The 12,727-nt window shown below is 39.9% G+C and overlaps 1 protein-coding gene across 1 annotated transcript in view; it reads right to left on the reverse strand.

Moving 5' to 3' along the window:
• The window catches only part of LOC139732231 (uncharacterized), a 134,271-nt gene that overhangs the window by 19,317 nt on the left and 102,227 nt on the right, over window positions 1-12,727 (reverse strand). The window contains 9 exon segments of the mRNA XM_071643108.1: window positions 1,355-1,555; window positions 2,631-2,815; window positions 3,401-3,548; window positions 4,589-4,798; window positions 8,001-8,197; window positions 9,233-9,386; window positions 10,157-10,357; window positions 10,416-10,455; window positions 11,758-11,794. Of these exon segments, the coding sequence (XP_071499209.1) occupies window positions 1,355-1,555; window positions 2,631-2,815; window positions 3,401-3,548; window positions 4,589-4,798; window positions 8,001-8,197; window positions 9,233-9,386; window positions 10,157-10,357; window positions 10,416-10,455; window positions 11,758-11,794 (1,373 nt within the window).

Raw genomic sequence — 12,727 nt, forward strand, 5'->3', positions numbered from 1 at the left:
CAGTTCAAGGCAAGCTGGCAGTCTGATTTGCAATACACTTTAAGGGGTTCAGCTCAATGCTAAACTCTGCAAGTTATACATATTGTACCCAAGTGTCTTTTTAGCACAATAAGAGTTAAACACATATAAATCTACATGTAACTAGCCATCCAGAACACATAAGCATACAATGTACATCATTCCATGATATTGTGTGATTCTGGAATGAGCAGTTTGCCAATAATGTTGACATTTTATGAGAAAACAAATCAAATCCTTGCTGATCATTGTACTGCAAAGAATGTCATACATACGTACAGACTGCAGACCCAAAGATCAGAAAAGCATAACAAACCTTGCCAAACATTTGTTCCCTTAGTTTTATGGAGCAATGAGCTAATTTTTTAAGTGCTGCATATGAGGTTTGCAAAGCAGATCCTTGCTACCAAGGCATTATCTGCATCTAGCAATCGCAATTCAATCATATGCAATTTTATTGTCAATTTCTGGATGTTTGTTTGTTTGCGCACATACATAGAACACATCAGTACATACACTGTAGGTAAAATTCACACCTACAGAACACAGTTATAACTTTAGATATATTGTACAGAGACAGACAAGAAACATAGAACAATGTGTGACCGTGCACCACAAAAAATAAAAACAAAAAGTCACACCCCTTAATTTTAAGTGAGGACTCAAAAAAGGGTGAAATAGTTCAACCTAGTCAATCTTGAGTTTTTCATATTTTGTGAAAGAGCCATCCTTCTTCTACAGTATACTTCAGTTTGGTATCTTAACATGAATTGGAAAGTGTGTTTTTAGCAGTTTTTCTACAACCCTTTTTGGGGAAGAGTAGAATGATCAGGTTTGACTAATAGGCCACTTTTCATGCCTCGAAATCCTTTGCACACTCTTCACTTTCAAGTCTATTAACTTTTGAAAGGATGATGCTACTGCTTTGAAAGTTAGCATTAATCATGGGCAGAATGTGCTAATAGAACATGCTTAATTTCAGCTTAATCTGATAATCCCTTCATTGTTGTTGCTACGGTGGTTTACATCCTGTGTTTTGTCCCTTTCATGGCACAGCTAGCACGGCTTGGTAAAGATTAAGCGCTTGAATAAACCATGTACTTCCCCTCTTTTCTCAGTTAACACTTTTCCAGAGTATGTGCTTTCTTTCCTGTATTTAGGTCGGTAAGAGAAGTCCATTTGAATAGAGTTATACATCATTTTCGAGCTTAGAGTCTGCTCTTTCAGAATTTGCCCTTAACTAAAAATCCATGTCTAGCGACTTTTTGTCAGTTTTGTGGTGCAGGGTCACATATAATACAATCTATCATAAATTGACCACGGATGGCATCCTCACCTCTCCGAACTCCTCGTCAGCGATGAAGCCGTACTGGGGACAGGGCACGAAACCATTCAAGAGGCGGAAGCCGTCGAAGCCCTCGTCGACCACGCCATCTGTGATCAGCGTGAGCGTCACCTCACTGGAGCGTGAAGTGATGGATGGAGCGTTGTCACCGCAGATGATAATCGTACGGCTATAATTGCCTTCCTCCTCATACTGTTCACGCATGGAAAAAAAGGAAACGTATGTAACTGTAGAGTATATACATGTACCAACTGTAAAATGATATTGTCACAGCATGACATTTTTGTGAATTGGAGCCCAAGGCCTCTTTCGCAGCATGAAATTTTGCTCGTTACCTCAAACATTCAATGCATATAATGTAGACAAGAACTTTCACATGCATTTCAGTTTTGCTAATCTTGGCTCTCGTGAAATTACATTTCGTGAAAAAATATTTCTTGTTTTACGGTATATATTTCTTAGAAAACTTTATACAATCATTATTGCGTAAAATGTCTGCACATACTTATCCAATCTCTTTCCCAAGATTTCACAAGATGACTCCAGGACCAATAATTTGCAAAAGGGAATATAGAACAAGAGCAGTGGCCTCTAATCTGTATAATGCATTTTCCAGGTACGTGTTCAAATGTGTTTCAATCAATTCTTAAATATAATTTTTACATCATCTTCGGACGAGCACGGCATTTGCTCTTCTCAGGAACAAGTGAGCATACCCCTGGGTGGTAGAAGGCTAAATTGGTCACCACATAGTCTTTCTTGGGTATGTATATGGTCCTGAAAAGGGCCTTACCCACTCCCAATGTTTCTACAAGCACGTTCTTGCCATTTTTCAAAAGAATTGAGCATTCCCTTCCATAAAATCTAGTCACATGGTAGACTTGCATGATATTTTTCAATTTTTCCTTTCTGGTCAAAGGGCATTTTGCATGTCATTTTCCTATTTTTCATTTTTTGCTACACATTAACTTGTGAGTGCAGTGCGAGAGTTTTCTTTTACAGAAAAGCATCCCTCCTGAATTTCAGACCTGACTGAATCGTGAGCAATATGAGTTCATTCTCACTTCTTATTTCATTTTTTTTTTCAACTTACGGCAATAAAATTTAGCACATACAATATACTCTGTCTGTATCCCTCATTTACAGACATGCATCTACAGACATTTCTAGACAAACATTCTTGTAAAAATCTCATCGAGCATACCCTAGCCAGGTGAGAGAGAGAGAGAGAGTCAGTCGCAGAGTGAACTCGAACGAAAAGACGTACCACCAGATAGTCTCGGTCGCACTCCCCATCCTCGTTGCGCTCGGGCAGGTCGATGGAGATGAAGACCAGACTGTGGCAACCGCCCTCTGTGTTCACGTACTCGTAGGAACACTTCTCCCCAACCGCACTGTAGGGAACCTGCGGCTGCAGGTTCTCATTAGTGGTGTTGATGTAGCGATCACAGCCTTTTTTATTTCACATTCGTAGTTTTTCGAGAGGGGGGGGGCGTCGGGGGCATGGTACAGGATTTAGATGGAAAAGGATTACAGACAGGAGAGACAACATTGTGGGTAGGAAGAAAGAAATAGAGCACAAAAGATAAAATATAGAAACAAGATGAAACATTAGGATTGTCATTGAAATACTTACTTTCTATGTAAAATGCATATGCTGAATACAACTTGGTAATCCACTACAATCTACACACTTGAGCATAATAATACTGTCACTCACTTTCCCCCTATTAAAAAAATTATAAAGTGGGGACCTTTTTTTCAGCAAATTCTAAAAAGCATATGAAATGGCCAAATCAGAACACATTTTCGTACAAAACTCCACGCTCTTCCAACGCAACTGAAAAGATCTGCTGACAAAATTTCCCTGATAAAGGAAGAGTTGATATTAACCTAATGAGGACGGGCTGATTTAGCTACAACACGCATTTCCCATAGACCCCTGCCTGAGTATACTCCTCAACAGGTTACTAGTACATCGATACATCTCGCATATCTCTTTGAATGGTCACCACTGATTACTAAATGTAAACTCACTTGGGCACTCGGCGTCGTAGCAAGGAATGACCGTGATTGGGCGTATCTGGTCTCCGCACAGATCATCGGAGACCAGGGTGTAGTTGTCAGAGCGATCCACACAAGAAGAGTTTCGGACCCTCTCACCAAGACCACAACTCACCGAGCACTACAATAGGAAAGAGGTTGCAACAAACTTGACAATAGTCATCATATAAAGCAAAAAAAAATGAAGCTTGAAGAGTAAGTCAATCATGGAAAAAGCTTCGAATGCTACATTGATGTACATAGATGAAGACAGAAGCATTTTCAACACAGAGGAAATATGTATATACACTGCAGTATCAAAACTGTAGTGGGAATAAAATATATCATGAAACACATCGGCCATCAGAGCACTGTAATTTTTACATCTTGTTACCCCACATCATCAGGCAGACGAAATTGCTTATTGGCCGTTCACAAAAGTCAAATGGAATTTTGTGTGTGTAATAGCAGGCATTACCAGACAGATGGTGTAGACATGATATCGCATGCTTGTAGCAAAAGAGTTTGCTCACTTGGCAAGCACACAATGTGCATAAGAGCAAGAGATGGCAAGCCGTGCATCCAACAATACATAAGTTGCTCTTTAGTCTTTCCTCTCTTTGAATTTAAATTACGCTTTGAGATTTCTTCTGTACCCGATGTTCTCATGCCTCAGTCACAAATAAACACGGATGCTCAAGGATCTACACGGTTACACGGTGATCTGGGGATATCCGGGGATATCTGGGAGATCCAGGATAGTTTCGACCTTGATATAGTGTCGACGAGCGTCGGTATGACTGTACACACAGTATCAACACAGCAGCTACACGGATAAGGCTGGAAGACCGCGGTGTCTGCACGGTGTCTACACAGACAAACACGGCATCTACACGGATCAACATGGCAGCTGCTGGGCAGCCACACCTATCACCCTGGATTGCTCTGCCAATGCCCCAATCCCTGGATGACGCCGGATAATTTGACTTCCAAAAGTTCCCGTGTTGGCCTCCCAGATGTCCCCGGATCTACACGGATGTCCAAGGATGTCCGAGGCATCAACACGGATCTCTCCCCGGATCACCCCGGATCATCCCAGATCAGATCTGGGGTGCAGTCCGGGTGATCCAGGATGTCTATGTGACTGGGGCATTACACTGGCTTCATATCTAGCACACTTACTTCACTCCATGGGGTAACACCGTAGAAGTAGTTGTTGCACTCCGCCGTACTGGCATAGATCTGGTACCCGGCGAACGTGTTCTGGGCGTTGGTCGTCAGAGTCAGGAGAGCAAAGCTGGAGCGCGACGTCCAGAGGATGTTTTCCCTGGAGCCGCACAGGGCGAAGTCGATGTCGTAGAATGGGAGCTCCTCCATCACTGCGTCAATAACCTACAAATATGCGACGATTCGGTCAATTAATAATCAACTCCAGACTCTCTTTTTTTATTTCATTGCTAGATTATGTCACTTTGAGAAATGGTAGAGATTCTCACATGAAAGAGATATACATACAAGTGTAGGGCCAGTTTATGTGAAGTTTGATTTGATTTGATAATGGTTTATTGAAACAAACATACAGAGAAGTAGCCCGAAGGCTAAATTATAATGCATCACATTGAAAAACGTATCAATTACATCAAACATATATTGTATGAACATTTTTAATAACATCAACAAATACTGATGTACATTACATAACAAATATACAGCATCACATAGAAAAAAGAGAAACAGTTCATACCAATTATTACACAAAATATATTACTTTGAAATGATAACCATAGTTACCAACGTATTCGTACACATGCACGTGCACACACACGTATTAACACACATAAACATACATACACATGCAGATCACATCCACATGTCTATACAGATAAACCTACATTGTATATACTCATCCCAAGCAGACATTCAACTCTTGCATACAGTCACACATCAAACGAGAAATATAATATCCTGCTTAACAAGATGAAAATTATAAACATAAACAAAACATACACATGGAACATCATGCTGATGAGCTTCATGGGGAAAAATCAACAAATAATTGCAACAGAATATTCTTAAACATTTGCATATAAACAAAATTTGAAAACAATTCAACTTTTCAATTCAGTAACCACTTTCAGTTATAAATATTATTATTATCAAAAAAAATATGACTTCAGTCCATGTAACCATAAAAACGCATATTATACAAAACAAATATAAATAAAATAAATCAATCCATAAACAAAAAACTTTGAGTATTTGTGTTTGTTCTTCTAGCACAGACTTAGTTCTAACTGTATATTGTGGATTTGTTTCCAAGGCCACACACGTAAAACAAATTCACAATGCCACTTCTCTTTCTCCATCCACCTATACAGATTGTATATCTTACTTTTCTAGTTATTTTTCTATTACCTTTATCACTGCCGATACAATGTAGTCTTGAAATGGACATTCATGTGTGGAACAGAGAATTCTCTATCAAGCATAAAGAATAATATTAAAGAATAAATGCATTCTTGCAAGGTATTCTTACTTTTCATGGAAATGTCTCCCACCAGATTTTCTTTACATCAAACAATGAAACTTGATTATCGAACAGGACCAAATTAAATCCTGCACTTTCATTGTATGAATTTGTTGTTGCTGTTTTTTTTTTTTTCTGGCTGAAGGTAGGATAGAAACGCATCATAGTGATCACAGGTGATGGCACTACATGTAAGAACATGTTTATTGCATGCACTAAAGGTTTGAGCACCTAGAAAGCATGCATGCAATTAGCAAGAGGCTGCTAGCCATGCATCCACTTATTAAACTATAGATGTACAATTGCAGGTATGGGAAGCCACAAGGATATGCATCCCGTAACTATTCCAAGAGTCATAAATTGATTCAATTTTTAGTAAAAATTAGTCCATCATTCTAAACTAGAAATGTCGCTACGGCGACTGATGCCTCCGCCATAATGCATGATTCTCCCAATAGGTGTATAGTACAATGTCTTCACAATGTGTGATGACAGTTTCACATAACTGGCAAAATATCGAAATAACAGGTTTATCAGAAATATCTTGAATGTTCACTTTCCACGAACTGGGTTTGCTATAATTGTCTATTAAAGAGTGCAGGTACACATATTTGGGGAATTGGAAATTTTTACTTGACTTCTGACCGACCTTATTATAAGTTTATACATTGAGTATAATTTTCAAGATATGAAGAAAGAGTGTAATTACCAGTACAAAATATATACTTTTTTTTCATTTAAACCTAACCTTTGACCTTTGACCTTCTGGCTGGAAATTTCCAAGAGAATCTCCATTAAGTAATACATGTACATATATTAAATTTTAAAACTAATAATGCAATCATTGCATATACTAGTACAGGCATATATAAGGGAAATACACCATTTGTAGTAACATTTTGAGAAGTTGACCTTGACCTTTGAAACCTGACTATTGACCCATGACCCCTAAATTCCCTAGATAATCCCTGCCAGTCAGTACATGCATATGTACCAAGTTCAATGAAGATACATTGAACCATTTGTGAGAAAAGTGATATTGCAACATTTTCACCTAACCTTTGACCTTTTGACCTTTGACCTTATGACATGAAACTCTCTCTGGAGAATCTTTATGCAGTAGTACATGTCTACACTAAGTTTCAAGAAAATAACTGCAGGCATTGCATAAATATGGGGGAAATAGCAACATTTTTAGCATTTGACCTTGACCTTTTGACCTTTGACCTCTTGCCAATGTCACTAAAATCTACTCAACTAATTGTCCCATCATACATCATCCTTGGACCAAGTTTGGTGAAAGCTGCTTCATCCAGTTTTGAGTTATCATGTAAACAGATAAATTTTAGGATTTGACCTTGATCTTTGACCTTTGACCTCTGTCCGATTTCACTGAAAAACAAATCAAGTAATTGTCCCATCATACATCATCCTCCAACAAAGTTTGGTGAAATTTGCTCCATACAGTCTTGAGTTATTGCGTAAACGGATAAATTTCATGATTTGACCTTGACCTTTGACCTTTGACCTTTAGCCGATTTCACCTAAAATCTAATCAAATCATTGCCCCATCATACTTCATACTTGGACCAAGTTTGGTAAAATTCCAGTAAATATTACTCAAGTTATCGCGTAAACGAAAGCGGACGGACGTATGGACGGACGTACGGACGTACGGACGGACGGACGTACGGACGGACGGACGGACAACCCGAAAACATAATGCCTCCGGCACCACTACGTGGCGGAGGCATAAAAACTGATGCACATGTCTCTTTGCGCATCTACAGAAATCGTATGCATTCAGTAACCACAAAATCTAGCCTAAACCTACATGGCTGCATTCAGTAACCATGAAATCGAGCCTAAACCCACATGGCTGCACCCTCATGGGTTAAATAATTCCGTAGTTGCATTACCCACATGATTCCGACTGCCATACTCACACCTGTGCATCATTTTTATATTTTCCTACTGTAATCCAAAAAGAAAAATTTTGAAACAGGGGAAAGCAAACATGGGGGAAAATGTTTGAGACAGAGGACAAGCGCAAAGATGCCAACGTACCGAGAGGTAGTCCGTTTCGAAACATCCCGAGTAGTTGCCAGGTCCCTCCAACTCCAGGGAGATGAAGAAGAGGTTGATGCACATGTCGGGGTCGGGAGACTGGATGAACACATTGCACTGCTGGTCGTTGTCATAGTTATCCGGGTAGTTGGGGCTGTAGATGTACTCTCCTGCGGCATTCACGTACACGTCGCAGGCTGAGATTGGCCAAGATTGAGAGATAAGGGAGAAAGTGTAAATTTTCTGCGTGACGAATATAGACAGCCGTTTGCAGGAAATGCAACTAAATCTAGAAGAGATCAATCCACCTAAATGAATTCGCACAGCTGGCTTCACTCTTCATCTTTGGTTGGACCCAATGTGCTGAGGAAACAGTGATGACTGGTTTAACATACTGTAAACATCTATATTTTTGCACGATTCATTTTTCGTGATGAGCGACTCAAAAAGATATTGGCGGCTTCTGGGATTCGCGCTGTGCAATTGTCAACCAATTCAAAATGAGCAGATAAAATTGTTCAGATATTTGCACTAACCTAAAGTAACACGAAAGGCATGAAAATGAATGCACTGCAAAAATATCCTGCATTTGCAGTAATGGTCACCTGGGTGGACCCTGCATTGGTGATGTTCATAATCATCCATTCTTGGAGCATGTGTAAAACAGATTTCACCCAAATTTTTACCATGATTTTCTTGAGGAGAGAAATGAAGTCTTCTACATGCACAAGTAACAGCACGCTGTCTCTAACTCTCTCTTTCTCTCTCTCTCTCACAGACACACACATACAGACACACACACACAGACACACACACACAGACACACACACAAAAATATTGTCAAATCTGTGGGCCAAGTACACTGTATGCTAATATAGCCAAATTTGACAAAATGCATTTGATATGGGTCAGCACACTCTGCTCTTAATCGAGCATCAAAGAGAGAACACACTTATTTTCATGAACGGATATTTTTGCCATTGAGGAGGTCATAGACAATTTCACAAGACCCTGTTCCATGAATTGATGGCGATGCTACTGTATAAAATGCACTATCATCTATTAAAAGCACATTGAGACAATTTTGTGTGTTGTTCAATTTGTGATCCAACTGCAAACACAGTAAAGGCGTCTCAAGAAAAAGCACACACTGACACCGGAAATTCTTTCCATACACACTGTAGCCAAAATAGTTCTCCCCATTGTCTGACTCAATAATGGGAGGGACTCACATGGACATTCGCCTTCGTAGCAGGGCAGAGTAGGTGGTGGCATGTAGATCCCCTCCTGACCGGCGCAGAAACTGGAGTTGACGGTGACATTGTTGGCCAGATCAGTGCAGAAGATCTCCCGAGTCCTGACTCCCCAACCACAGGTCACAGAGCACTGAAAATAAAAATGGGAAGGATACACATTGTAAATGAGTATCATCGTCACAGTCTTGTTTTTACAACATTACGTTTTCATCCATTACAGAGACTCAAAAGGAACCAATCAAGGAGATACTACCTCGTTACTTGTATTTCATCAGGCAAAAAATTCCAACAGAATCACAGAGACGTACACTCTCGAAAATTAAAGTATGCTTGTGGTAGGAGTTTTTCCAAAATTGCCACTGGCACTAAAATGCATGGAGAGTAGACAAGAACTTTCATGTGCAATATATATTTGTAATTTTGTGAATCTTGGCTCTCGCCAAATTTGCAACATTGATATACAAAAATATACACGTAAAGTTATATCGCGGCTTGATATTCGTGGTTGCCCAGTGGTCTGGAGCCACTCAAAATTGGTGTTGGGTGACCAAATTTATCTTTTGGTGGTTCCATCAGGTTGGTAAGGTTCAAAATGGATTTATATTTTTGCTTTTATTTCAGGCCACTACAGAATCTTTTCTTGGCCACCAAAATTTCAGATTTACAGATTTTGGTGGCCCAAACGGGCCACCAGACAAGCAAGGCAGTGTTGAGCCCCGCATTCACACACACACACACACACAAACACATATCCAACTGGAAGACCAGCAAAGTGTACTTGAATATGGGCCATCCAGTCATCTTCCCAGATGGAAAATAAACAAACAAACAGACAAACAAACACACACACACACACACATACACACACACATCAGAAAGGTAGAATCTAAGCAAACAAACCTCGCTGGATGGTCCAGGAAGGTAAGCGTATTGCGGACACTCCACCAGGGAGGGGCTGATGGCGAAGCCCCGCCCCTCCACTGTCTCATTTGAATAAAAGGTGAGGAGCAAGCGGCCGGAGAGCGACTTGTAGCTTTCTGGCGGGATCTCGTCTCCACACCCCACGTACACATCGACGGATGGATATTCCAAGTCTTGGATCTGTGTTATTATTCATGGGGGGCAAAGTGGAGTCACAGTTCAATGATTATTCTTTCACTTGGGTCTCCTTCACATGCAAGATACGTGTTCCCTCATGACTGGAAAAAAAAAAACAGCAACATTTTTCTCTTATACACATTTATGGAGCATAGGCAATAAGCCAGTTGCAATATAGTAAATATTCCTGCAGTGCCTTTTATCTAATTATGAAGACAAGTCATGCTTGGTGTGTACTCATTGTAATGCTTAAGCAAATCTCTTGAGAGAATTGTGTAAAGCACTTTAAAGCAATGTGTGATACAAGCTTTAGAGATCTTTTCGTCAGCATCAGTATTAGCATTACTTCTCCTGTATCACTCAGTCGTGATGGGTAATTATAGGGTGCGTTCGAGCGCTCTAAAGCAAACCAAAGCGTACCATACCGAACAGTGCGAGATTTGAAGCATTTGAGCACTCTGTCAAGAAAGCGTACCTCACAAGCTATTTTTAGAAAAGGTCACACATTTTTGTAGCAAGAATTTCATCCACCTGGCACTTGAACTACTTGCACCTGTCATGAACAAAGAGAATGATGTCTCTGCATTGTGACGTTTGCACATGATACTTGCATGCTTTACAGCAAACTTTTGGTACGCTTTTGGTACACTTTTGGAGCGCATCGGGAAGTGGTCCACTTTTGGCTAGGTACAGTACGGTACGGTACGCTTTAGGAGCGTTCGAGCGCTCCTCTGGTGTGGGTACGGTACAGTACACTTCGCTTAATAGGAGAGCGCTCAAACACACCCATAGTTTGTGAACAGACAAGATGGGAATGAAATTCTCTTTCTATCTCTCTTTCCTTATGTTTCTCTCTAAACTTTTCACTTGCCAATTACCTTCAAATTCTCCAAAAATAGATTCTAGGACAATTCAATGGCAAGATTCTATCTTTATGCTAACATTTACAGTATGATCAAATTGAGTTAGAAACGAGTGCTTTATAAAATTGTCATATTTGCAACTTGTCACCAAATTGTCCTCTCATTAACATAAAGAACACTGATCATTCAGTATTTTCAAGCCGAAACACTAAATAATCAATGTTTATTTACATCCAAGGGCAATGTGTTAATCTCTTCCTAAAAAAAAAAAAGATTGATGCAAGAATCATTAATTTGAATTATCATACTTGTTGATGTGTTGTTATAATATTTCTGTTTCCATATATTAGTTGAACATTTTGCATCCCCCAGATTGTGGGGCAAACACGAATACACACCGCTACGCCATCATTGCATTCGAATGGGAAAAAGCCAGCAATGTCGAGATCAATGCCTTGGAGCGACCAGCACCTATCCAGACTTTCAGCTCGTAGAAACACAGCGTGTTCGGAGGGTAGTCATTGGGGGTAGTTGGGCGACGTGATCAGAGAAGTGTCATTTTGATACGTGTAGCAGACTGTGGAGAGCAAGGGGTGACACACAGGGTAAATTGTTGATACATTACTGACTATTTCTCAAGCCCATGACCAGACGACATCGCTCTGTTATTAGAAGAGATGCAACAGGCACAGGAACTTTTGCAAAGAATTGAAACATCAGGGCAAAGGTTGGATTAAAGATAAATGCCAAAAAAAAATAACAGAATTTTTGTCAAGCTACCAGACAGGTGTTGTGAAGCTACACAGTAAAGGATGGAGCTCATATATACGAGGTATAAGATTTTAAGTATTTAGGCTCATGGATGGAAAGTATGGATAAGTCAAGCAGAGGAAAGTGGTAGCATTTCCCTTGCAAAGGCAAAGTGCGAGATTCTGAAGACAGAGGAGTGGAGTATACATGCTGCTAACTCTTTATGTGCCGTGATCTAATCTCCTGTGTGCCACATTATTCCAAGACAGCAATGAAGTCATGCCTTGGGGAAATAAGATTCTGCTTTTCAAATCTTTGTAAGTTTAAATCAAATAATTTTTTGGTTATCCTGGACTTGTAATACTTGTAATGACCAAGTTGTAGAGCAAATCCCAGCTTTGCTTTGATGTTAATTGTATGATACATTTTTTGATCAGTTTTCTTTCAAATGACCAGTAGCTATATTATTGTAAAAGGTATGACTTTTGCACATAAAACAATGTAAAGTACTTAGAATTTACTTGCAATTCCAGTTGAAAAAACACCCCTTGTTTGGGTAATCACCATGTAAAGAGCAAGCTACACGTGACACAAATGAAATCGCGAAAAACGCTTTCATCGCACTGTGGCATTTGGCGATTTATAATTCGGTTTGGGCGGCTTTGTGCCTTTGAGCAGAATATGCGAAGTTGGCACGCCGTCGACTGAATTGGGCGTGTAAACGTGGCACATAAAGAGTTAACAGCAGCAGGGAAAGGCC

Source organism: Diadema antillarum, unplaced genomic scaffold (genome assembly GCF_040938485.1).
Source record: "Diadema antillarum isolate AM-2024a unplaced genomic scaffold, OU_Dant_1.0 seq00000406_RagTag, whole genome shotgun sequence".
Lineage (NCBI taxonomy): Eukaryota > Metazoa > Echinodermata > Echinoidea > Diadematoida > Diadematidae > Diadema > Diadema antillarum.